The sequence below is a fragment of the Arachis ipaensis genome, chromosome B10 (genome assembly GCF_000816755.2).
Source record: "Arachis ipaensis cultivar K30076 chromosome B10, Araip1.1, whole genome shotgun sequence".
In the NCBI taxonomy this organism is placed as follows: Eukaryota; Viridiplantae; Streptophyta; class Magnoliopsida; order Fabales; family Fabaceae; genus Arachis; species Arachis ipaensis.
In genome coordinates this window covers 14,862,940-14,889,604 of record NC_029794.2, presented here as the reverse complement: position 1 = coordinate 14,889,604, position 26,665 = coordinate 14,862,940, and the positions used below count along the sequence as shown (strand labels likewise).

Here is a 26,665-nt window from a genome sequence, read left to right as displayed (position 1 = left end):
ACTGTATTGACGGATTACATAAAGATAAACCCACAACAGTACAGTCGGGGGCGAATTTACAAGAGTGGTAAATAGTCATGTTCATTCAGATGCAAACATTTTGAAGAACACCATGAAATCGTTGAAAATGTCCCTAAAGAACTTGCTGCAGCTCTCGAGCTGCCCAGAAATACGGATAACCTCCATCATTTGAACACCCGTTTGCACTTCTTCTTCGTCTTCGTGATCACACAGTAGCAATGTGGCACACAGGTAACATGCTTCGACGCTACCCTCCGTTGAAGCCCTAGCAAACAGTTCCATCCCTTTGTCACAGCGGCCAAACCGGAAATACTCCATGAACCCCTGCCGGAGTATGGCATCCACATTTCCTACTTCCACGCAGCGATCAAGGAATCTCCTTTCAGGGCGGTCGAGGTAAACTAAAAAGTGCACTAACGGTTTATACGACATCGTCGCATGCTTGTATACAGCGTCTGAACTCGCCGCACCCAAGAACACCTTACACGTCATCTGCATATTGAACAGATCCTCAATCAAATTCGATGCAACCATCGTGGCAATCATCGACCATATTTCGCGAGGAAGAAGATTCAGTGGACATTCGTGCTGAATGGATACGTCCACTTTCTTTCTGTCCTTCTGGGAACTTCCGGCCATTTGCAAGGACTTCGTGGAGGGATTATTGGAGATTATAAAGAGGATAGATGAATTTGTAAATAACCTTGTGGCATTTTTCTTTTTAATATACTGCCATTGGGGGTTGTAGTTTAGTACCACATACGTTTCCCTAGATGTTTTCTTTATTTACCGATGCGTCCAGATAAAACCAAGTATTAATACATGGACGGAATGTTAACTGTTATATATTATTATAGTATAATTTGTACTTATCGCAATAGTATAATTTACCTAATTAAAAAAGCATATATCCTATTTAACTGGGAACACATATAACAATTCCCTCCATAAGCTTGCTATACACCAACCCTTTCTCCATATTAAAATGAAAAAGTTCACTCGATAACAATTTATATTGGGAATTAATTCTTGATAAAAATTAATTCTAAAAATATAATAAATTCATTGAAATTAATAGTGGTGATTGATACGGTTATTACTTTTATCTTTGCTGGTGCAAGTACACCCCTATTCCTGAACCTAGAGTCCCTGCACCCTTACTCCTGAACAGAGGGTCCGCGTGCAAGTAAACCTCGACTCCTGTTGCACCATTTTAGTTGCTTTATTTATTTTCTCTTCCATTTCTTAGCCTCCAGGTGAGAGAAAAACTCATAAACTGTATTCCACCATCAAGCCTAACCCCCTCTCCCTCTACAAGGTCTACCAGATCTCCTCTAACAGTCGGATGGCAATGCGAATAAAAGGTGGGTGGTACGTCGTGTTTAGAGAGAGGATACCCGAAATATACCCCACTTGGGAGTCGGCATCGGCTCAGGTGGATGTGTTTCCACGGAACCTGCTTCTTCGTTACCGAAGTTACCAAGAGGTCGTGAATGCCTGGAACGACTACTTCCATGTGACTGCATCGCTTGTTCCGGGGTTGAGCAGCGAGCTCCCGCCGGTGTCAGAGTTCAATCGATTCGTTCACGGTGGACGTCATGATACAACGGTGACATCGATTTCCACGGAGGTACCAGGTGCATCTGGTAAGCGAAAATTGTCTTCTTGCGATACCCCCACGTCTAGTCACTTGCGTCAGTGTCAATGTGTTGCTAACAAAGTTACATCACTTGTAGCCAGCCAATCGATTGAGGACCTACAATAGGCCGTTGCGTCGATCAAGTACCATGTATCCCAGATCGAAAGAGAGAGACGGGACCTCAAGAATCAACTAGGAGAAATCATACGGCAGCTGGCCGACATTTTGCTGGAGAGGTAAAGTACAGGTCTTAGGGGTCAGTGCAACAACGGGATGGAGACACCATAAACTGACCCCTCCCCCGCAATGTCTGTAACTGGGGCGGCCCATGTAACGGAGAACGGGCTGTGGTATTGTACTGTTCAGGTCTTTTTTTTTTTGGGTGGGCCTATTAGCTAACGCCGTTATGAAATACTGACTGCTGGATGCGAAGGTTATGCGTGTGAGCATTATCTTTAAAACATAGTGATAATGGATCGTTCCACACATGCCGTTTGCATTATGAATATAATAATTTGTGTATAGCCGCATGCTTAAGCTGTATCATCATCCAACGAATCCTCCATACCAAATCAAACTTAGGATTCTCCAAGCACAACAACAGAAACACAATAAAAATATATTCCATATGAGGATAATCATGCGTAAATTCCAAACAAAATAGTAAATAATGCTACATACTGTAATGCCAGATACGAGGAGAAGCATAAAGCCATAAACAACAAGATTCAACAACACACATCAATAATTTAAATGCTTCGATTCTACAAAGCAATAGTTTAATACTGACTGTCCTTTCCAACGAAATAATTTAATTTATTCCTTTACCTTTCCAAAAATAAAAGAGGTGCATTATTATTTTATTGAATAATAAAATCTCCTTAAAAAGTCACATCAAATTCTGCTTGTTAAAGGATAGGTATTCATCCTCAACCAATCATATTGCATGAATGCAATCTCGGGTTCAATTGGAAAAAAATGTGCATGTTAAATATTCAGCGTTTCTATTAATTTTATGCACCAGAAAAGTTGGTTTTACAGAGTATTTTAATTATTATATCCTACGAAAATTTAAATATTTAATACTGCTATTAGATTGTTCAGCTACTAACTATACATGCAATAACTAATTTGGTGTTCCTCTTTTTTTTTGTCCTGGGTATTCCTCTTCTTTGTTCAACCATGTTAGGTTTTTTTTTGGGTATTGTAAAGAAGACCATACCAAATGAGTGATTTAGTTTTAATAAAATAATTAATAACCCAACACTTGAGCCTGTCATTGGTTTCAGAAAAAAATTATAATCTACAAGCCCATCTGGATTGAGCCGAGTCCAACCAGCAGTGTTCCAACCTGACCCGCCCCGACCCGAAAAGAGTTTTGCCTCTCATTCATCATTCTCTAGCCCACCTTCTCCACGCTGCTTGGATCCTTCCTTGTGGATCGTCTCCTGCAAAGTCATACATCTACCTGAAATAACACTCCTTGTTTTCAACGGCGATCGAAACCCCTTCCGGCAATGACACTATGCAAATCGTCATCTTCTGAACCAATGAGTCGCGATAGATGCGTCATTCGAAGAGTAGGTAGCTTTGCAATGTGATTCTGTGAGGGGGTGGGGGAAACTTCCTGCAACTCCATTGATGGTTAGTGACGGAAACGTAAACATCCACACGATTCTAGTATGCGTCAAACGACGTCAACGATGAAACTCCTTCCTTCCCAGCCCAACCCCATTGATAAACCACTATTTTATGGTTTATCTTGTGCTGAATTGAGTGGTTTTTATCAACTCTTTACCCACTTATTCATACTATTTGCATAGTTTTACGTTTTCCTTCCTGATTTTGTGCTATGATTGAAAACATGCTTCTTTGACCTTATATTTGCTAATATTAATCCTCTCTTATTACCATTAGATGCCTTGATATGTGTGTTAAGTGTTTTCAGAGATTACAGGACAGGAATGGCTTGGAGGATGGAAAGGAAGCATGCAAAAGTGGAAGGAATGCAAGAAGTCAAAGGAACTACAAAGTTGTTCAGCCTGACCTCTTCGCACTCAAACGGTCATAAATTGAGCTACAGAGGTCCAAATGACGCGGTTTTAGTTGCATTGGAAATCTCATGTTCGGGGCTTCGCAACGATATATAATTTGCCATAGCTGCCTCAAAGCCAGGCAACGTGAACACGTGGATCACGCGGACGCGTGACCTGGCGAAAACCCAATCTGCGCGAACGCATGGACGACGCTTCCGCGTCACTTTCCCGCAACCTGTACATACCAGAAATTGCTGGGGGTGATTTCTGGCCCGTCTTTGACCTAGTTTTTGGCCCAGAAAACACATATTAGAGGCTATAATGTGGGAGAATGCATCCATTCATGAACATGTCTTCCATTATTCACTTTTCATAATTTAGATGTAGTTTTTAGAGAGAGAGGTTCTCTCCTCTCTCTTAGGTTTTAGGATTAGGATTCCTCTTAAAGGATTTAGGATTTCAACTTCTTCTCAGGTTCAATGTTCCTTTTATTTATTTTCTCAATTTTGTTTATGAACTCTTCGTGTTTAGATTTGAATGTTTTATTTAATATAATTTGAGGTATTTCAGATTTGACTTTGCTTTGCTTTATTTATATGGATGCTTTTAATTTAATTTAGATATTTTCTTCCTTTTGTTCCTTTTGAAGTAATTGGTAACACTTGAGTTGTCAAACTCAGCAGTGATTGAAATTAGCAGATTACTGATTGATTTGGATCGCTCTAAAGCTAGTCTTCCCACAGGGATTGACTAGGACTTGAGGATCAAGCTAATTAGTCCACTTGACTTAACTAAGTGGGGTTAAAACCCAATTCTCATCACCGTTGATAAGGATAACTATGATAGGACTTCTAATTCTCATACCTTGCCAAGAGTTTTATTCATTATTAATTTATTTTTCTTATCAATTAAATTACTTGTTCAAACCTTTTCAAAACTCCAAAATATACCTTTGCATAACCAATAATAAATCATACTTCCTTGCAATTCCTTGAGAAGACGACCCGAGGTTTAAATACTTCGGTTATCAATTTTATCAGGGGTTTGTTACTTGTGACAACCAAAACTTTTTGTAAGAAAGGAATTCTTGTCGGTCTAGAAGCTATACTTACAACGCGAATTTAATTGTGAAAATTCTAGATCGCGCGAGAGTTTCGTTATTCACCCATCGTCTCTGATTAAACGTAACGCAGAATCATTAACTTCAAATAATTCCATCTTAAAAATCGTTAACTAATTCTACATAAATCCAGATAGTTTTCAGATCTAACAAAAATAACCAGCAACAAAATAAATTTTTAAAATAGCCCCTCTGACACAAGATATCCAATAACCAATCAAAGGAGGGAAGAGGAAGGGTGATCTCTACCATTGGATTAAAAAAATAAGAGAGATCCGACGGCCAACATCAAATGGCGCATCGGTCAGCCGAAGATAAGTGCTATGTGCACTGGTGTGCCAAAGAAGTTCGGCACATGGAATCCGTGCCCTTAAAAGAGTAGAGCATACATGTAAAGAATTGTTCGTGAGTTACCTTTGAAAAATAGGAGATCACCTTTTGAGACTTCACAATGGCCTCCTACCGAGCCTTCTAGTAGTTGAGAATGAAAAAAAGGCAGGGGTGACTTGCAAAGATACTATGACGATCAAATCAGTAAACATTTAAGAGGTGAAATTTTTTAGGGTTCAAAAAATCATACTTGAAGGAGCGGATAACTCCTCTTTATATAGGGTTCACTATTACTCATATATTTGGGGTGATTATGAAACTAGGGTCTTTTGAATTTCAAAATTGAAAAGTTGTTAAAACATCGTTGAGTCGGATGATAGGTGAAGGTTTTGGGCCCTAGACTCGTGTGGAGCTAGGGGTACCTTCTTGGATTGTAGTAGGGCTGTTTGGGTCTGAGGTCGGGTCCGTAATAGTTCCCTCAAATATGACGTGTCTGAGTTGACGATGTTACATGCATTTTTGTGGACTTGGGTGATTGTCAAGCTTTCGAAGCCTGATGGGGCGGCTTCCATGTGTACTATCGGAAGCTTCTAGTTTCTTGCTCGCAGTCGTGCACGCTTCTCAAGGCATCACATCAATTGATGTGAGTGGAATTTAAATGTTATTATTTGGAATTTAAATGCTATTATTTGGAATTTTTTACAATTTTACCCTTAGTCCTTTCATATTTGTACTTTTAGAGGTTGCACATATTTGTTTGATAATTATTTCAACTTTTCTTCATTTTTCTTCTTCTCATTTCATTTCTCCTTCATTTTTCCTCTTTTCGCTTCATTTTCCAACCTGCATTTTTTTTCATTTTCCATTTCTTCTTTGTGGAACTCTTCATTACTTTTCTGAGGATTATGACTTCATTGATCCCTTGCATTTAATTTCTCTTCCTCTTCAGTTATTTTTTTCAGTCAAGTGTTTTTTTTATTTTTAGCTATTGTTAGAGTATCTGCTACATCTATTTCTAGCTTTTGCTGAGCATATCTGTCAAGATTCTAGGTGGAGATGTTGGTAGAGGTTTTTGGTAGGGTAGAAAGGATAGTACCACTGCATCTTGATAGAAATAGTTTCTTAGTTCACACTTATTTTTGCTAGTGTAGTTTTATGCTAGGCTCATGATAATGATGGTGTCCCCATTTGTAGGTATGGTGTAAAGGAGAGTCAATCCTCATCCTCTGGAACTCATTTGGGAGTTCCCAGAATTTGCTACTAGTGTACCTCCAATGTGGTGGGAACCCCTTCGCGACTTAGTGAGGGTGATTAGCAAGAGCTTCGGGAGGCTTGGGTGATTTGCGGAGGTGGCGCAATGGAAGCGCAGTACGACCTTTCACTACCCAATGTGCAAGAGCACATATGCTATGTCAACTTATCGGTAACTCGTATCCTAAATTGATTGTGGGTTTATAAACCCATGTTCAGTGTCTTGGGACTTCGATTTCTTTTTTGTCGTTCGTGATGTCCCTTTTCAACTGGTGTGTCGTGACCCTTTCCCAACTTTCACCCTAACAATTGGATTGTTATTAAGTGGTTGTGAGCTGGCATGCGAGTATTTAAAGATCTCGGCTATTGTGGAGATCTTTTTATTCTTTTCCCTTCTGATTGTGCCAAATCGAGAAAGAAAACATAAGAAAAAAATACATGTCATTTCGGATCAAATCCAAAAAAAAAATTTGGTCTTCCGGAGGACTCATTCCATAGGTTCAAAGAAGAGTATTTCAAGGTAAGGCTGACCAGAGGTTACCATTCCTTTTGGTTGACGTTAGAGGGTGAAAGGAGGTTATTGACACACTGAAGCTATGCAACTGGTGCCAACTATCTAATCAAAATTTTCTATGAGAATTTGGGAAAATAATGCTCTTAACCCTTGGCTGGTCATAGGTGACCAGGAGGCTAGTCATCAATATGTTGGTGGATTTTATTTCTTCCCATGCCACTTTGTCTGTTATTTATCTTGTTCAATTTTGTAGACGCGAACACGACTTTAGCCAACTTGATGGCTAAATTTCTTGAGGTGGACGAGGAGGACAAAGAGGAGAGCATCCCTCAAATTGTTGAGACTGCCAAGTCTGAGGTTGGTCAAGAGGGAAATTAGCAGAACGAGGCGTTTGGTGGGAATGACGATCTCCACGTCATCCCAAACCCAGAGCCCAAAGAGAGGAAGCGAAAAAAAGATGAAGGCAGCAGCAAAGGCAAAGAGGTTGATGCCCCATCTGTTGTGCAGAAGGCCTTCAACTTTTCGGCCTTCGTATATGAACATTTGCCTTCTGGGATTGTGGACTTTTTCTCCAATTGCAACATGTCTGCCCAAGAAAAGTGCGCAGTAAATACTACAAAGGCTGAGGCTGAGAAGAAAGCTAAGGAGGTCGGGAACGAGATCCAACAGCTTACTGACCTTAAGACCGAGCTATGGGTGAAAATTTCCAAAGCCAAGTGTTGTGCTACGGAGGCAAAGAAGGCCAAAGATACTAGGGAGATAGTGGCTAACTTGAAGAAAAGAAATACAGAGATTGTGAAAAATGCAAAGGAGGCAATTTCTGTTACTAAGGAGGCCCTGAAATAATAAGTGGCACTCATTTCTCCCGATTTTAACATTTCCTATCTTATAGCCTTCAAGGTCATCAAAGACAGACAGATTATGGACATGGCTCTCAAGAATAAAACTTAAGATTTTTATTTTGCCTTTTTATTTGTTTCTTCATGGGCTGATGTAAATTTTTATTTTGGTTTTATTGCTTGATGGGCTAATTTAGACTTAAAATTTATCTTGGTTTTGTTGCCTGATGGGCCAATGTAGACTTTGTTTTGGTTAAGTTATTGAAATTTAGCATTTTGCTTATTAGATTAGATATTCGCTTGTATCTATTTATTTTTGTTTTGGTTTTTGGGATTGACCACTTCCTAAAATTCTGCTATTGAGTGACTATAACAATAATAACTTATAAGGAAATCATGAACTTAAATAGGAAATCATAGGTCTCGTTAAAACCTTCCTTCCCCCTTGACGGGTTCCCAAGGCAAGGAAAGACTATGTCTCCTTGGACAAAAGCTCTTTCCTTAACTCTTTGATTGTGCCTTAGGGTGATTCACTGCTTGAGAGATGCTTCTATTAAATGGTCCATAGCCTTCACTTCATCAACCAGGTCCATCTCTGTCCCTTGGTTGAAGGTCTCGAAGAGGAGTCTTGGGCTTGGCTTTTCGAGTTTTACTAGCACTACCGCCTCGGTACCATAAGTGAGTCGGAAGGGTGTTTCATCTGTTGCAGATTGTGTCGTAGTTCAATAACATCAGAGGATGGAGCCGAGTTCATTCGCTCAGGCACCCTATTTTTGATCCAGTCAGTTCTTTATCTATTTTAAGATAACTTTATTTGCGGCTTTGACCTAGCCATTTGTTTGCGGGTGTTCAACCGACAAGAAATGTTGTCAGATTTCCAGCCCCTTGAGAAGGTTACGGAACTTCTTATTTGCGAACTAGTACCATTTTCTGAGAAACGACCTCAGAATTTCCAAATCGATTGATTACTTGCCTCCAAAAAAATTCCATGCACTGGGCTGCTATGATGCTGACTAATGCCTCTGCTTCCACCCATTTCGTGAGATAACTGATGGCCAGTATGAGGTATTTGAGTTGCTCTGGTGCCATAAGAAAAGGTCTCAAGAGGTCAATTCCCCACATTGTGAATGGCCAAGATGTCATGACTAAAGTTAGCTTTTCTACTGGTACTCTATGGAAATTGCCATGCTCTTAGCACCTTAGACACATTTTGACGAGCTGCATGGAGGCTTTCATCATTGGTCCAATCATACCCTGTTCTTATTAGTTTCTGTGCCAATGCTTTAAAGCCCACGTGATGGCCACAACACTATTCATGTACTTTCCTCATAACATACTCTATCTGATTAGGTCGGTGACACTTAAACAGTGGTTGTGAAATGTCTCTTCTATATAGCATCCTTTGACCACCGTGTATTTCATGGCTTCTATTTTTAGGTTTTTTTTTTTTAATTTACCACACACAAAAGTGTGATTTGAAAGGCATCATTACCTCTTCAAAATTGCTTATTGCTTAAGTAACCAATTCAACAAGTTATGTTCAAATTATGAATACATGATTAATCCATCGGTCCACACAAAATTTCACCTTGTGGTCCACGCTATTAAAGTCTTCTCCCTTTTCCCACAATCTTCAGAGTCCAAACCAACCATACAGAGTGAAAAACATCATTCTCACACAACAAATTCATAGCAATAACAACAGAAATTAATTTAGTTATGGATCAAATAATGGTGATAATCATCAATATAGATCAATGGTGTATTGTCCACAAATGTGGACCTGTGTACATCAGTCACCTGCAAAACGCAGGTAACATTTTTTTTGGGACAAAATACAAAATTCTGCCACCTACTGCAAAACGCAAGATGCATTTGGCAGGGAAGGGAGTCCAATAAACGAAACGTACCCTGTGGCTCCCTGCATGCAGACAGGAGCAGCCTTTGACCAATCTAGGGTATCACAAAACGCAAGTTGCGTTTGGCCAGCATGAAAGCAAGTCGCAAGTTGCGTTCGGCAGCCTGCAGCCTTGCATGCATGACATGTGTTCACAATGGGAGGTGAAACCAGTGTTTTTAAAGCCAAAACGCAAGCAAGGAAAACAATATGCTGAGAAAGAGTGAGACATTGTGCCGTGAGAGTGAAAGAGAGGGTAAGTGAACATTGTGGTGAATACTGAAAGAGAAGGTTAGGAGTTAAAACATTGTGCTGTTATGGAGGAAGAAGAAGTCCGGGAAGGGGTTTAAGTTCAACTGAGGGAAGAAGGAAAAATATGGTGCATAATTTTACTAGATTTGAGGATCACATCATTGAATATTTGGATCATCCTGAATGGGTAAGTTTTTTTTTTTAATTTTATGATCAATAGATAAATATATTTATTTGTATTATTATTATTATTGTTGTTGTTGTTGTTGTTGTTGTTGCTGTTGTTGTTGTTGTTGTTGTTGTTAGCCATTATTATAATACTGTTTAATAAAAAAATGTTTATTTATTTATTTTTTATTATTATTATTGTTGTTGTTGTTGTTGTTGTTGTTGCTGTTGTTGTTGTTGTTATTATTGTTAGCCATTATTATAATACTGTTTAATAAAAAAATGTTTATTTATTTATTTTTTATTATTATTATTGTTGTTGTTGTTGTTGTTGCGGTTATTGTTCTTATTAATACTATTGGGATTGTTAGTGTCAGTGTTATTATTATACAATATTATTGTTAGCTATTATTATGCTTTAGTCTCGGGGAAATTCAAAAAAATTGTTACGATGGTTAGTGTATATATAATAGAATATTGTTTAGGATAATGATAATATAATAAATGGTTATTATTATTGTTATTATTGTTATATTTGAGTAATTATTATTATGAATAGTATATTATTATTTGTTTATAATACTGGTTGGCGCAACATGCAAGCAAGTAGCGACATCGGAGTCGCTCGACCTGGAAAAGGCCACAGTTGCAGTGTTGTTGCGCAAGGTTAACAGTGCAAATGGTACCATCTTGCATTTTGTGAACCTCAAACATCTCGTTGCGCCTGTCGAATCGGTTGACCACAATGTTTCCTGCACGTCGAAAGCTTTCTTCAACTCTCTTCGTTGCAAATTCTGAATACGTAAATCCGTTGTGAAGACGCTCATGAGCCTCGGTACTCTTCCGAGTGAACAATTCATTCAGCCTATAGAAAGTTGACCGGACAATGGCAGTTACAAGAAGGTTGCGTGCACCCTTGAGGACAGAATTTATGCACTCTACCAAATTTGTCATCATATGTCCCCAACGATGACCACCATCGAATGCCAACACCCATCTCTCAATACCGATGTCATCGCACCATTGAGTATATGCCTCACCCCGCTCTTTAAGCCTTTAGTAGTTTTTGTTGTACTCCTGCTCCATCCTAGAATAGCCTGTTGAACAAACCATTTAATCATAAGCAGAAGCCACAAATTTACTATGAATAGAACCATAACAGCGAGTTGAAATACCTGTGTTCACCATGAGTTTTTGAAAATATGGAGCCTTGAACCTCCTTAAGAAGTTGGACCCGATGTGCCTGATGCAGTACATGTGCCACGCCCTTGGTGGTGACCATGCACCGTTACTGCGAGCTATTGCAGCGTCGATGGAGGTATGGCGGTCAGAAATAATACCCACACCATCAATGATAACAACATATCTCCGCAAGTTGGTTAGGAAAAACTCCCATGCGTCTGCCGTCTCGCCCTCGACTATCGCAAATGCAATAGGTACAATGTTTTGATTCCCATCTTGTGCAATCGCTACCAGAAAGTGCATCTTTATATTTTCCGTACAGGTGCGTGCCATCAACCTGCACCAGTGACTTGCAGTGTCTGAATGCTACAATACATGGATAGAAGCTCTAAAAAACGCGGTGCAGAACTCTTACACCTTGAACCTCCTCACTCTCACGGTAAACAGGGAGCATTTTAATTTGAACACGAGACCTTGGCATCTTCACCGTCATTACTTTCAACCATACTGGTAGAGTCTGGTAAGAAACTTCCCAATCACCGAAGACCTTTGCGACAGCCTTTTGCTTTGCCAACCAAGCCTTGCGGTAACTCACAGTGTAGTTGAACATGGATTGAACTTCTGCGATAATAGATTTCACCTTTATCGAGGGGTCTGCTTCGACCAATAGCCTAATGGCATCTGCAATTGTGTCCGAGTCCAACTTGGCATGATCTTGTGAAATCGTGCCGACGGTGCATGTGTGCTTGCCATTGTATCTCCTGATCTCCCAACAAGCTTTCTTTCGAATCAAGCTAGCTCGGATAAGCCAATCGCACCCTGCACCATACCCCTTGCATTTCGCATAGAATGTCTGCGACTCAGACTCATACACAGTATAATCAACTCCTATAGAGATAGTGTAGCTTTTGATTGCAGATATCACCGACTCTCTCGAACCAAATTCCATTCTGACACTAAACTCGCCATCTTCCGCCGCAGCGTTGCCTTCACCTACAACATGCACACCACCATCCGTCAGACAAGGCAAATAAAATAAACACCATAGAAAACTTGAGTTAATAATCATAACATACCCATATTCGCATACTCAGGAAATTCTGGGGCATGCATGGCTTCGAGATCTAGAGTCCGCATAAAAGACAGAACACCAAACAGGTGCTGGCTTACAATCGCATTCGCTTCATTTTGCACTGCCGGATTGCCTGCCAAGTCTCCGTCATCGTTTTCGTCATCGACTTCATAGTTAGCTTTGAACCCCTCTTCACTGTCATTATTATCTTCTTCCCAATCTATATCCCCGAGCTCATCAATATCGACCTCCTCGCCGACCGCGCTCAACTCTGACTGCTGTTCAAACTCAACGTATAGCTCTATCATCGGCACGTGAAATCGGGTTTGTTGATAAATACATAACATCTGCTGCATACTGGCATCGTCAATGATGGACATTATTTGAAACTGTATTAGCCCACCAAATACTTGCACAGGACTTCTGTATAAAAGGTTACTCACCCTTTTCAAAATGTGGCTTTGAATGTTATTACAAAGCCCATTTTGCAACTCGACAAAACTCATGGTACATGGAATAGAAAATGACAACGGACATTCACAAACAAAAGTCACTCCTTCATGTGTGTTTGGTATAACCTCACTGTTATAATATACTCGCAAATTTGCATATTTTCCATAACTTCAACCTCACATAATCCGATTTTTTTGACACACCTAACTGCCAAAAAAATTTAGAACTACGGCCTATGTGCAAGAAAGAAGAATACAATGAGTAGAAATGGAGTGAGGCAAGCTTAATGAGAGTCTTGCTTCGTATTTATAGGCTGGACTCTTGGTTAAAATATATATATTTTAAATAAAACGCAACATGCGTTTTTAGTTTTTCAAAAAAAAAAAAAAAAGCTGACAGCCCATAAAATGCAACCTGCATTTTGGCTTTTCTATGAAAAAAGCTGACACAAAAAAGTAAAACGCAAGATGCATTTTGTTATTTCAAAAAAAAATTTTTTTATGCCCACAGCAAAACGTAAGCTACAATTGGGCTTAAAGGGAATAAAAAAAATTTAAAAAGCTTTGAAAAAACAAAACGCAAGCTGCGTTTTTCTATTTCTCTCAACAAAAAAAAAAAATGAAAACAAAACTAAACGTAACCTACGTTTTGACTAAGTACCATAGCACTGGAAATATTGGTCCTGCATCCATTTCAATGCACAACACCATGGTTTTGAAAACCGGACCGAACCGATCAGTTGAACCGATCAAACCGAAAATCAGCAATGAAAACGGTCCGGTCTGCCACTAATAACCGTCCATCCACGAACCGTTTGAAAAGCTGATGAACCGGCCAAGAACCGGTCGGTCAGACTGGACCGGTAACCGGCCGGTTCTTAATAAACGCACCGTTTTTATTTAAAAAAATAAAAAAATAAAAAACCCACGTTCATCGCCTTCACTCACTCACCACTCACCCCCCTTCCCCCAACAGTCCAACACACCCTCCTCACACGTTTTCTCTTCAGAGCTTTTTGGTTTTGCCCTCAAACAAACCCTAGCCATCTAACCTCCACCACCGGCGCAGGGAGTGAGGCACTACCGCCGTCCGTCGCGCTGTCGTCGTGCTCCAGGTCTCCAACCCCTGTTCATTCTCACAGTCTCGCCAATTGCAGCTTTTTCGTTGAGATCAACATTCGCGTCTGGTTTTCATCTTCTTAGCCGCGCTTCTGCCGTCGTCAGTCGTCGTGTCCGTCGCCTGATCACCATTGTCCGTCGCACTCAACAGATCTTCCTCACACTCTGCCCAAACTGCTCAGATCGAAGGTAATGGCTTCTCTGCTCACTCCTCCACGCCGCGCGCCTCCTCCACGTCACCGGAGCCCTTGGTCCTGAAGTTGGTTGGACTTAGTTTGCTGTCACCTCTTCCAATAGGTACCAAATGTGAACTTGTTTCTAAAATGGTGAACTACATGTGAATTTGAGGGTTGATATGCCTTAGTTTTTGTTGAAAATAGTGAGTATTTAAATCGGTCTAGATTTTTTTGGAGATTTATTAGTTTTAGAATCAAAAGTTTTGTTTATTGTGTTGTTGTGTTCTGGGTTTGCTAGTGGTTGAAGACTTGATATGAGGATTTAGACACCTTAATGAATGTTCCTTCTCTGTTCTTAGTTCTGATCAGAACATTGATTTTTTTTGGGGGGATTCTGTTAGTGCTACTAATTGAAATTTGAATCATGGAATGATTAGCTCTGTTTTGGATTGAATGATTACTGATTAGGTGAATCATTTTAGTCCTGTTTTTGTTCTTTGTGTTGTTCTGTGTTGAGTTTTGTTTATGAGTAATTAAATGCACGAAACAGGAATAGGATTGCTAATTTCTTTTGTGACTTTCATTGTTCTTTTCCCTTTGTTGTGCTGCTGTTGTTGTTATGCTGCTGTTTTGTTATGGCATTGTGATTCTGCGATCACTAATCAATGTTTTGAATTTGGAATTTCTGATTAGTGACTTGTTAAGCATCAGTGTTTTGAATTTGGAATTTGTGATTAATGACTTGTTAAGCTGCTGTTGTTGTTATGCTGCTGTTTTGTTATGGCATTGTTGTTGTTATGCTGCTGTTTTGTAATGGTTGTTGCTGAACGCTAAAAATGGAAATCAAATCAAGTGCTGGTTGTTGCTGAATGAGTAGGGTAGCTACCTGCCAATGCCATATATAAATAAACTGATGAATGATGATGATGGTAGTGGTAGGAGAGTCAAAGTGTATAGGTAGTTGGTGATATGTTGTGCTTTCTTATTCAATGACTACTTGTTAATTGTTATGTTGATACCTCAACTTGGAAACAACACTAGATCCCGTTTATGGCTTGCTCAGCAAGAAGAATCTGTTGCTAAGAGAGCTCTCTTACAACAGATGAACGCAACGCTGCCTAAGATTAAACCGAAAAGGTCTTCTTGCAAGGTTCAAGTTCATGTTCAGTTAGCATAATACCACAGAATGATCAACATTTTCTAACTGAACTAGCTCAACATTCTTTTGAAATTGATAATCCTTTGTCTCCTGACATTTCTAAATTAGAATCTGAGGTGTTAAGTGATCCTGTTAACCCTCAAAGTCAAAATTTAATATTTAGATATTTCTTTTTACTATTTAACTTTTGAGTTTGTATTTTGATAAGATCATATGAATTTGGTTGATGATTTTTTGTGTACTGTTTTAAATTTGGAAGATATTTTAGGATGTTTATTTATTTATTTATTATTTTATTCTAAAACGATTTTTTCGGTTGAACCACCGGTTAGACCAGTGAACTAGTGACTAGAACGGTTTGATGACCAGTCCGGTTTTCAGAACCTTGCACAACACCAATACCAAATCCATAATGAAAAAAATGAGCTCAACAACAAACTAGTACCCATTGTTTTGATTATTAGCCTTGTAAGACTTATAAAAGGGCTTATTTTCCACACACAAAACACACGGATTCAGCTGTCAAAGTCACACACACTCTACCGTCACATCTCATCACCACCACTCTCCTGCTCAGTCACCACTCCCCGTCCAACGCCGTCGTCACATCCCACCACCACCACTCTTCACCGCCACCGCCCCCTCATTCCGCAGCGCCACCTCAGCCCTACCCTGCTGCTCAATACAGCACCTTCCAAGGCGTCTCCAACTACCCTTCGCCTCCGCGGGATCCTCACCCAGCCATCGGGTTTCCCCACCCTGTTCCGCCGCGTGGCGCCGCCGACCACTCGGCTCCTCATCCTCCTTATTACCTTCATGGCTACCAAGCAGTTCCTGGTATCCCTCTCTACCACCATCACCTCTTTTTTATTTTTTAGTTTTTTCTGGGATTTGATTTGAGCTTTGGACTCGAAGGTTTTGTGATCTTAAGGGTTAGATTCGTTCCTAGAATGATTAGGTGGTTGATTAGAGTGATGGGTTGGATCAAAGGTTGGAACTTTCGAGATGTGTTTTTTTTTTTTAAATTTAATTTCTTGCTTCTAGCTTTCGCTATGTTCTGCCCTGGTTAGTGTACTATTATATGTTTCAGCTGCAGAAAGTTTTAGTTTAATCTGCGTGGAAAATGGTTCAGAAACTTCGGTTGACTTGGTATTTTTCATTGATTATTTATATTTATTTATTTATTTATTTATTTTCATTTGAAGTTGATTTTTGAAGGTTTAAAATGGTTGAGTTTGGTGACGGGAGTGATCTGGATATAAGTTTGAAGGCTAGTAGTGATATAGGGATAGGGTTAGGGTTTCAATCGTTGGATATTCGATTCTTTTGCCTGTGATCAAAGGGCACGCTTAGGTGATGGGATGATTGTCTAAGACTTTCTGACAGCATAGATCTTTCTTTAAACATTTTTCCATCCAAACCCAAGTTATTGCATTTACATTAAGATGAATTAATAGGAATTAGGAAATCATGCAGGGCCGGTTTCACTAAAGCAATGTTGCTTATGTTAGAAGATGGTTGTTAGACTCTTGATTTCATTTTATAATAGGTGCCAGTTTGATGATAATGTCTTTGTAGTGTAGCATACTCCTTTAATCATGCTTGCCACAGCTGGATTTTGATATGATTTCCTCTTTGACCTTAATTATGGTTATGCAGTTGCTGAAGGAAGACCTGTACAAGAACCCCGCCTTGGTTGCTGTGGTCTTGGTTGCGGCTGGTGCCTGTAAGTAATTTTCCTGTATGGTAGCAGGTTACATCACAACAATGACTTATAAATAAGTAGATACAAGGAGGTTGTCTTGCATTTTCATTGTATGGTGTTTGAAACCAAATTTAGATTTCTCTGTTTCAGCTTTCAATGCTTCATTCATACCACTCTGTATGTTAATCAATTTTTATTTGTGGGTTATTGCCACTAATCATTGATGAATATTTGTTTTATATTTTTTAGTGGACTTAATTTTTGAATCCTTTATTGTAAGTAAGAATACTCTGTTATGTAATTTAGTACAGAAATTACCTAGCAAGGGCATCATATTTTAATATCAAATTTACCTGCTGGAATTGGAATATCAAAACTTGCTCATTGTGTGTGAGAAGAAGAGGAGAAGGAAATGGCATAGGATTTGCCATTTCATGAGACCCTTCTCAAACATCAACACTTAAATGTCACCTCCCAGGCGATCTGCTTTGAATTTTGGCAGTTTGCATTTATTGGTGTCTACACCTTTTCGTTATTATTGAAATTCCCCTGTAACCTTCTCTATCCTTGGTCTGTTGCCAGATATGGTTGTAATCATTATTTTCCATTTATAGGATTGTACTGGAACAGTTTCAGTAGTTTACATTTATGTTATCCAACGATAATATTCTCATATATGTCATTTTCTGTTGTGAAGGTTTATATTAGGCTTCTTGCTTGCTGCCATTAGACCCATTCCCATTCCGTCAAAGTTCAGAAGTTCTACTTCTCAGTTCCCTCCAAAACTCAAACAACTTTTCAAAACAATGATCCCAAAATCCGTTCCGCGCACACCATTCCACCGTAAAACCCCTCACCGTCCTCTTCCACCCCCCTTTCCACCACCGCCACCACCGGACCCTAAGGACTCCGCCATCCTCATCCGCTTCCGCCACAAGGACTGGCTCACGCCGAAGGAAGCCACCGCCCTGGCCAACTCCCTCACAAACCCTTCTTCTGCCCTCACCCTTCTCTCCCTCTACTCTTCCCGCAAGGACTACCTTCCCACCGAGACCTTCTCCATTTCTATTATCACCAATTTCTCACGCGCTAACCTCCCTCACGCGCTCCAAGGCTTCATCGAAGCCCTCGACCTCTCTGGATTCTCCGACGACTTCTTCTTCGCCCTAATTAAGCATTACGCTCACTCCTTCAACCGTATTGACAAGGCTGTCAACACGCTCTTCGCCATGCCCACAAAATTCAAGTGCTTGCCCAGCACCAGAACTTTTAATTTTGTCCTTAATGTTTTGGTTTCATCACGGTTCTATGAAGTTGCACATGAGGTTTATGCGGCGGCTCCAAGGCTGGGGGTTGAGGTGGATGCTTGTTGCCTGAACATTCTGATCAAGGGGTTGTGTGGTTGTGGCAAATTGGAGGATGCCTTCAAGGTATTTGATGAATTTCCCCAACTAGGGTGTGAGCCAAATGTGAGGACTTTTGCTACTTTGATGCATGGGTTGTGCGAAAAAGGGGATGTGGATGGTGCTTTTGGGTTGTTGGAGAGAATGGAAAATTGTGGGGTTGGTGCTGACGTCGTGGTTTTCAATGTGCTGATTTCGGGGTTGAGGAAGCAAGGGAGGGTCGACGAGGCAAAGCAGGTGTTGGAGAGATTGATGATGGAAAAAGGATGTGATCCCAATGGAGGGTCTTATCAAGAAGTGGTGTATGGGTTGCTTGATAATGAGAGATTTAAGGAAGCCAAAGAGATCATGGAGAGAATGGTGTTGATGGGGTTTGGTCCTAGTTTCATGTCTTATAAAGTTCTTGTGAAGGGTATGAGTGAGAAGGGTGTGGTTGGGGAGGTCGATTGGGCTGTAAGGCAGATGATGAAGCAGCGATTTGTGCCAAAGATGGGAATGTGGAAGCAGATTGTGAGGTGTGTGGTTTCTCAAGATAGTAGAAGTTCCACTTGTGCTTATCTTGATAGTGTTTTGGAAGGATAAACTTGATGAAAAGTATAATACAATATAATCTTTCTGCAAATATACTCATTGAGTTGTTTGTGAAATGAGAACATATAGGACCTTGCTTTTTCTTGGATGTGCAATGCAGACAGAAAATAGACAAACCAATGTGTGTGGAAGAGGTGGTGAATTTTAAATTAAAATATTTTTGCAGCAAAGGTGCTATCAATGTTTCTGCAATGTCTCAGTTTTGGAGTGAGAAGAAATGAGAGTCAATGGATGTGGAGAAAATCCCTACAAGATTTACTTCTCCTGTTGATGAATCAACAAATACAGAATCACAAGCATACAAACAGTGGCGCACTGATTATTACAACCTCACTTCTTGGCTTTTTGCATCTCTTGATTCTTTTTTTTCAGCATCCTGTAATTGGTTGCAGTTTTGCACATGAGATTTGGTCTCGCATTCACACGCATTTTGCTTCTCGGACGAAGGCTAGGGTTCGACAACTCAACTTCAACTCAAGATTATCACGAAAGAAGGTTCAACCACTGATTATCTCTTGAAAATTAAAAAATTAGTGGATTATTTAGCTGCTGTAGGTGCTCCTCTGTCTGAATCCGAACATACAAATGTAATATTTGATGGTTTAAATGAAGATTATCACCCATTCATTACATATGTTACTGCAAAAGATCCTGCTTATAGCATTCCAGACCTTGAAGCCCTTCTTATAGCTCAAGAAGACATTGTGGACAGGTTCAAGAAACCTGATCAATCCATGGTTCAAGTTCACCTAACTCAGGCTCCAACTCAAGAGCCTCGTTCTTCAGATTCATCCATTCTTGGTAATTATGGAAGAGGTACAAACTCTATCTATGGTAGAGGTTTTCAAGAAAATTATGGTAGAGGCTTTCAAGGCCGTCATGGTAGAGGTGGTAGGAATATGTGTGGTGGAAGAAGCCCTTGAAACTCTATGAACTGCCCTCAATGCCAGATTTGTGGCCGCATGGAACATGTAGCTCCATCTTGCTACTTTCGGTTTGATCAATCCTATCACCAATCCCCACAGTAGTCACAAGTTTCCTAGAATGGATCCTTAGCTCCACCCTCATCCTTCCATAATCCTAGAGCAATGCTTGCAACTCTCAGCTTCGGTAAGTGATCCATCATGGTATGTAGACTCGGGTGCTACTCACCATTGCACACATGATTCATCAAATATTCTCCAACCCTTGGATTACTAAGGTCAAGAACAAGTTTTCACAGGTAATGGATCTGGAATGCCTATCTAGAATGTAGGTAATTCAATTATTCACAATAATAATATTCCTACTCAAGAATCATATTGATTGTATGATTTATTTTATGTTCCAACCATAACTCAGAATTTAATCAGTGTCTCATGTTTTGCTAGAGACAACCATGTTTATTTCTCCTTTTATCCTGATTTTTGCTTGGTGAAATCGGAGGCTACCAAGGAGGTTCTTCTACAAGGCAAGGCTGACAAAGGCTTGTATAAATTTGACAAAGGTGTCATTCCTCAATCTGTTTTTGCCCCTCTTTTTGCTAATGCTTTTCTTTCTTCTTGTGCTTCTTTTGATGTATACCATAAATGCTTTGGTCATCCTTCTCTTCCTATTGTAAAGAACATTATTGGCAGATTTCAGTTGAAAGTGAATAAAGAATATGAATCTAATTCTGTTTGTAATTACTGTTGCTTGGCTAAATCACATCGTTTACCATATACTATGTCTCAATCTACTTATGATCATCCTTTAGCTCTTCTTATTTCTGATGTTTGGGGGCCTGCACTGGTTATCTCAAAAAATGGTTTTCAATTCTATATTTCTTTTATTGATGTGTACGCTAGGCATACAAGCATTTATCTTCTTACTCATAAGTCACAGGTTTTTGCTGTTCTCAAACAGTATAAGTCATTCATGGGGAGACAAACAGGTTTCTCTATTAAATCATTTCAAAGTGACAATGAAGGTGAATATCGTTCTACTGCATTTAAAGATTTTCTTAAGCAAGAAGACATTGCTCATAGGCTATCTTGTCCTCATACTCCCCAACAAAATGGCTTGGCCGAACGCAAGCATAGGCACATTATTGAAACAGGTTTGGCCCTTCTTGCTACAGCCTCTTTACCTCTCTTGTTTTGGGATGAAGCCTTTTCTACTGTTTATCTTATTAATCGCATGCCTTCCCCTAATACTAGTCATCTTTCATCACATGAGCTTCTATTTAATCAAATTCCAGATTACTCTTCTCTAAAAATTTTTGGATGCTTGTGTTATCCAAACTTAAGGCCATACACTTCACACAAACTAGAATATCGATCTCAGCCTTGCATCTTTCTAGGATATGCTATTAATCATCGTGGCTATAAATGTTTGTCTAAGGTAAAGTTTATGTGTCTCGTGATGTTGTTTTTGATGAAACTCAATTCCCTGGCTTTTCCTTCTTTCCCGCTAATTCTGATAAATCTGGCTCCATTGGTAATTATATTCATGAACTTCTTCCTCTTATTCCTTCTGTCCCACCTTCTTCCATTACCCCTTCTTATATCCATACCATCTATAAATTCGTATACTAATTCTGAACACCTTAATTCACCTCACCAAGCTTCTGATTTTGGTCCTTCTACTATATCTAAATTCTGCATCATCCTCTAATACCGCACAACCAAATAACTCCACTCCTCTCACACATCCTATTCCTACTATAAATACTATACCTGTTTCACATACTGACACTTGTTTACCCTTATCATTTCCATCTCCACCTGTCTTTAATCACACCACCTTATGCTCACTCGATCAAAAACCAAAAACTTAAAACCCAAGGCACTCAACACTACAACCTCTCCTCTCCATGCTCAATCAGATTCTCTTATTCCCAAATATATCAAAAATTGAATATAAGGCCTTGGTTTTTCATAAAACTTGGATCCTTGTTGAAACCCCACCTGATGTAAATATCATTGGGTGTAGATGGATCTTTGCTGTTAAAAAGAATTCACAGGGTGAGATTGTTAGACATAAGGCACGTTTAGTTGCCAAAGGATTTAATCAAGCTGCAAGTATTGACTTTGATCAGGTATATACACCTGTAATTAAGCCGGTTACAATTCGGGTTATCATCACCATTGCTTTATCAAAAGGTTGGTTTATCAAACAATTTGATTTTCACAATACAGTTTTTGAATGGTACTTTATCTGAAACTATATATATGCATCAACCACCTGGTTTTCAACATTCAAATCCTAATCTTGTTTGTAAATTGCATAAAGCTTTGTATGGCTTAAAACAAGCTCTGCTTGCATGGTACCTTACTCTTACTTCTACTCTAGCTAAATTTGCTTTTCAATGTACTCGATCGGATTCCTCTTTATTCACTATATGGCTTAAAACAAGCTCTGCTTGCATGGTACCTTACTCTTACTTCTACTCTAGCTAAATTTGCTTTTCAATGTACTCGATCGGATTCCTCTTTATTCACTAAGTTTCAGGTTCAAACGTTACATATATTTTCATATATGTTGATGACATGCTGGTTACTGGCAACAATTAAAGTGAAATTCAGTATATAATTACTCAACTTCATTCCACTTTTCTCCTTAAGGACCTAGGACATGTGAATTATTTTTTAGGCATTGAAGTTCACATCACTCTTCAGGTCATATCTCTCTAAATCAGACCAAGTATATACATGAATTATTACTTAAATCCGGAATGCAATACTCTAAACTTATGGTTACTCCTATGATCAGTTCTAATAACTTAACAGCTGTGGACAGTGCTACTGTGTTTATCTAGGATCCAATCTTGTCTCTTGGAATTGTAGTAAACAAACCACTATGAGCAGAAGTTCTACTGAGGCTGAGTTTCAAGCACTTGCAGTTGTACTTACAGAATTGACATGGATTCAAAACCGCTTGCTGGAAATTTGACAACACCCCTCTGCTCATCCCACAGTCTATTGTGACAATATGACCGGTGTCATGCTCGCTTATAATCTGATTCTTCATCATCGAACTAAACATTTTGAATTGGACCTCTACTTTGTTCGAGAAAGAGTAACCACGGGTTTAGTAGCTGTTAGGGGTGTAAGTTACCGAACCGGATCGAAATTTACCGCAAAACCGAACCGAAATTTACAACAACCGAAAAGAAAACCGAAAAAATCGGTTTTTTTTGTTTTTTTCGAATTAAACCGATCGATTCGGTTCGGTTTTCGGTTGGCTCAGTAAAAACCGAACCAAACCAAACCGAGCCGAAATATTGGTTCAGAAACCTTGTTTTTACACATTTACCCTTTAACCTAATATGCAATCCTCTAACCCCCAATCCCTACTCACTCAGCGCAGCCACAACACAAGTCACAACCCCACAAGTCACAACCTCCATCTTTCTCTTCTATGCCTGATTGCCTGAGACCCTGAGAGAATGAGAGCTTGAGAGAGCCAGAGAGCTGAGAGCGCCGTCGTCAAGTCGCCGTGAAGGACGTCGTCGATCTCCATCACGGGCGTTGCAGAGAGCTGTCTTCACGCCATCGTCTCGCCGTCGTCGATCTCCGTCTGAGCCGTTCTTCCGTCCAGCAGTCCTCGTCGCCGAGCCTTCTTCTGCAACTCACAATGTCGTCTTTGAGGTTGGTAACTCGATTTTTTCACAATTTGTTGCAAGTTATTACTTATTAGATGTTCTTGTTGGTGGGTTGATTGAAAGTTTGTTGCTGTTGCTGTTCGTTGAATTGAAAATAAAAAATAAAAAAATCAAATAAAGTTTGTTGGTGGGCTAATTGAAAGTTTGTTGCTGTTGCTGTTCACAATGTTCTTGTTCGTTGATTTTTTCACAATTTATTCTAAATATTAACTCATATAACTAAAATAAAAAAATTTGGTGCTTACAGAGATATTTTACCTACTTTAATCACTGCCTGGCCACTTGAATCCTAATTGAATTTTCTTGTTGATTAATCTTTAGGACTGGTTTTGTCTCCCTGATCTTTGGTTTTTTCAAAATTTATTGCAAGTTATTAGATATTCTTGAGTACCTTTTTCTGTCTATGAAGCTGAGGGATTTGGATACCTTTTTCTGTTTAAGTATCTTTGTAATTTAATTCTTGGTGTTCTTTTTTCTTTAAGTTATGGATTTGGGATATTGTAATTAGCCACAAATTTTAAACATTGTCATGTCCTTATATCTGCATTATGTCATGCAGTATCCCATACTTAATAAATCAAGTTTAGAGGTAAAAATGAACGTGAATAGTAGTACTCTTTAGTCTTTTCTAGACCAAAAGACCAATAATTACTTTGATGCAGGATTGATAACACTAACACAGAAAAATTAAATAAAGAGTACATGGCACATGGGTTTACTGTTTCTTTCACAATGGTTCTTTCACAATGAAGATTATTGCAGTACTTAATTAGAACCATGGTTCTTTCACAATGAAGCTTAGAAATAGGTACATGGCACATGGGTTTACTGTTTCTTCATGCAATAACAACTATAGGAGTTCTTAACTCCAAAGACAGTTGAGGCATTGATATGCACACAAAATTGGCTTCTTGCTTCTCCAATGACAACTGATTTTGAGGAGCTTATTGAAGAGTTTGAGAAACTTGAATTAGGTATGCAAAAAAGAAATTTGTAGTTCTTTTTATGGTTTATGTTTATAATTTATAATCTATATTATGTTTATAATCTATATTGATTTTTTTGTTTTACTTTTGTAGAAATTGCACCAACCGGAGAAGATGATGATGAGTCTGGTGTGGATTCAGATTAAGCATGGTGGCTGTTTGGTTTTATTTGTTACAAAGTGACTGTTTCAGTTTAAAGTGTTTATTTTTGTTGTTTTGCTAGGCATTTTTAGTTGTCTTTGTTTTATGTTTAATTAAGTTGAATTTGTATTGAATTTGGATGTGATATACTCTTGTTATTCTGGTTTATTGAAGTTTTTAAACTTTATTTTATGATAATTTTAATTCTGATAGGTGTAAAAAAACCAAAAAAACCGACAGAACCAAACCGCTGTTGGTTTGGTTCGGTTCGGTTGATCAAACAGCAGCCAACCGAATGGTTGGTATTACTATAGGACCGATTAGGTCGGTTCGGTTGGTTTTTGATCCAAAACCGAACCAAACCGAACCGATTGCACCCCTAGTAGCTGTTACCCACATTTCAGGCACTGAGCAGATAGCTGATATCTTCACGAGACCGCTCCCAGCTGCTTCCTTTACAAAATTCTTTGGCAAACTCAGGTTGGCATCTAAGCCACCGTGAGTTTGAGGGTGCTGTAGAAACTATGGGTATGGTCGGCAAGTCGGTTGTATTATCTAGTACCTTCCAAGTCTATTAGTATGTGTAACTATAAAATAGTTCTCTCTCTCTCCTTTGTGAAGACACATTTTGATTTCATATTGATAATTGAAATATCACAAGCTTTGTTCTCTTCTTCTCTCATTTCTCTCTCTCTCTAAACACTTTAAAAAAGTCCTACCTCTAGTGAAATTTGTAGAAATTCTATATATATTCCAATGTAAATAGTTACGATTCGTTAGTGAAGAGAGATTTATAGACTTTATGTGTGTTTTAATATACGTATGAATCGTTGGCTAAGGGACAAATTTCATTCTTCTAAGTTCATGCATGAGATTAAGTTTCGGGCCGATTAAAATGTGGCTAGAAATCGATGGACCATAGACTATTAATAAGAACAATACGAGGAACAAATAAATGATAAGTTATGATGACTAAAACGTCTTACTCAATAAACTCAATATAAATATTGAGGTTGTGGAGATATGAATTCTATGCCAATTTCTAAGTCTGTGTTGGTTATTGCAGAAAGAAAATTTTTATATTTATTGTAGAAAAAAAAATTTTATATTTCTGGTTTTCGTAGTTAGCATAGTTCAAAGACAATATCTTCTTAGACGATATATTAATAGAATTTTTGAATAGTTTGACAAAGGGTTTAGAATGAGAGTAAAAAAGTGAAAAAAGATAAGAATTTTTTCTATAATGAGGTAGAAAAAATACATGTGACAATCTATAGAGATAATAGAAGAAAGAGGAAATAGATAACCTAGCATTTTTATATAGAAAAGGGAATAGAATGAAAAAGGAACGACTAAAATGACTCTTAAGTATGTCCAGATTGTGTTAGGAAAATCTAACTCGCATTTAGGTGAAATCTTCAATCTAAATCGTCACTTTGCAAGTCCTATAAAATTTTCTACATTTGAAAATAGCTATTAGAGACAAATTTATAGAGAATTAGTAAGCTTTAAAACGAACCTTTTAGACTAGTTAGTTACAACGCAATTTTCTACTATAAACGTGTAACACATTTGTCTACCTAATTGAATTTGAATTTAATTTTGTATTGTACTCAATGAATAAAGCTAATATTTTCATATTTTCAAATTTTAAATTAAATGTTAATTTTCAAGTGCATTATATTCTATTTTTTTATTATGAAATTAAAATTCAAAATTATTATAAATTTAATTAATTAATAATTGAATAATAAACATGATTCAAAAAAAAACTGAGATGTTAAACAGAATACGGGCCTCGATAAAAAATGATTGAGTGAAACAAAATTCTGATAGAAGGGAAAAAATTATAGCAAAGACTAAACAGAGAATGACCAAGAAGAGACAGAGGAAGAGGTAACAGGAAGCTTTGTCGATGGTAAGTGTTTAAGTTTAATGGCTTGCTTCCTGGAAGAGGAAATCAGATTGCAGAAGTGTTGCAGGGGAAG

The 26,665-nt window shown here is 38.7% G+C and overlaps 2 protein-coding genes and 1 long non-coding RNA gene across 3 annotated transcripts; 1 reads left to right on the top strand and 2 right to left on the bottom strand.

Moving 5' to 3' along the window:
* Positions 59-660, bottom strand: LOC107620212 (putative F-box protein At1g67623). Its single transcript, XM_016322412.2, has one exon. It carries the CDS (start codon positions 658-660, stop codon positions 82-84), a length of 579 nt encoding a protein of 192 aa, XP_016177898.1. The 3' UTR covers positions 59-81.
* On the bottom strand, positions 714-15,489 carry LOC110267403. Its single transcript, XR_002354965.1, has 6 exons — positions 15,088-15,489; positions 13,729-13,736; positions 11,665-11,676; positions 8,184-8,187; positions 1,337-1,341; positions 714-724 (listed from the first exon to the last, which is right to left on the bottom strand). It is a non-coding gene; the product is annotated as an uncharacterized LOC110267403 (long non-coding RNA).
* On the top strand, positions 15,589-25,350 carry LOC107620210 (pentatricopeptide repeat-containing protein At3g14580, mitochondrial). Its single transcript, XM_021114461.1, has 8 exons — positions 15,589-15,600; positions 15,692-16,064; positions 16,878-16,953; positions 17,630-18,850; positions 19,027-20,148; positions 20,297-23,536; positions 24,213-24,524; positions 24,630-25,350. The coding sequence occupies exons 1-5, from the start codon at positions 15,589-15,591 to the stop codon at positions 19,145-19,147; spliced, it is 1,803 nt and encodes a 600-aa protein (XP_020970120.1). The 3' UTR covers positions 19,148-20,148; positions 20,297-23,536; positions 24,213-24,524; positions 24,630-25,350.

What these genes read in the sequence shown, in the direction of transcription:
- LOC107620210 (XM_021114461.1), top strand. An exon ending in TGGCTACCAAGCAGTTCCTG is followed by an intron (nt 16,065 to 16,877) that starts GTATCCCTCTCT and finishes ACCTTAATTATG; the next exon opens with GTTATGCAGTTGCTGAAGGA. An exon ending in CTTGGTTGCGGCTGGTGCCT is followed by an intron (nt 16,954 to 17,629) that starts GTAAGTAATTTT and finishes TCTGTTGTGAAG; the next exon opens with GTTTATATTAGGCTTCTTGC.
- LOC107620212 (XM_016322412.2), bottom strand. Translation starts at nt 660, where the DNA reads ATGGCCGGAAGTTCCCAGAAGGACAGAAAGAAAGTGGACGTATCCATT.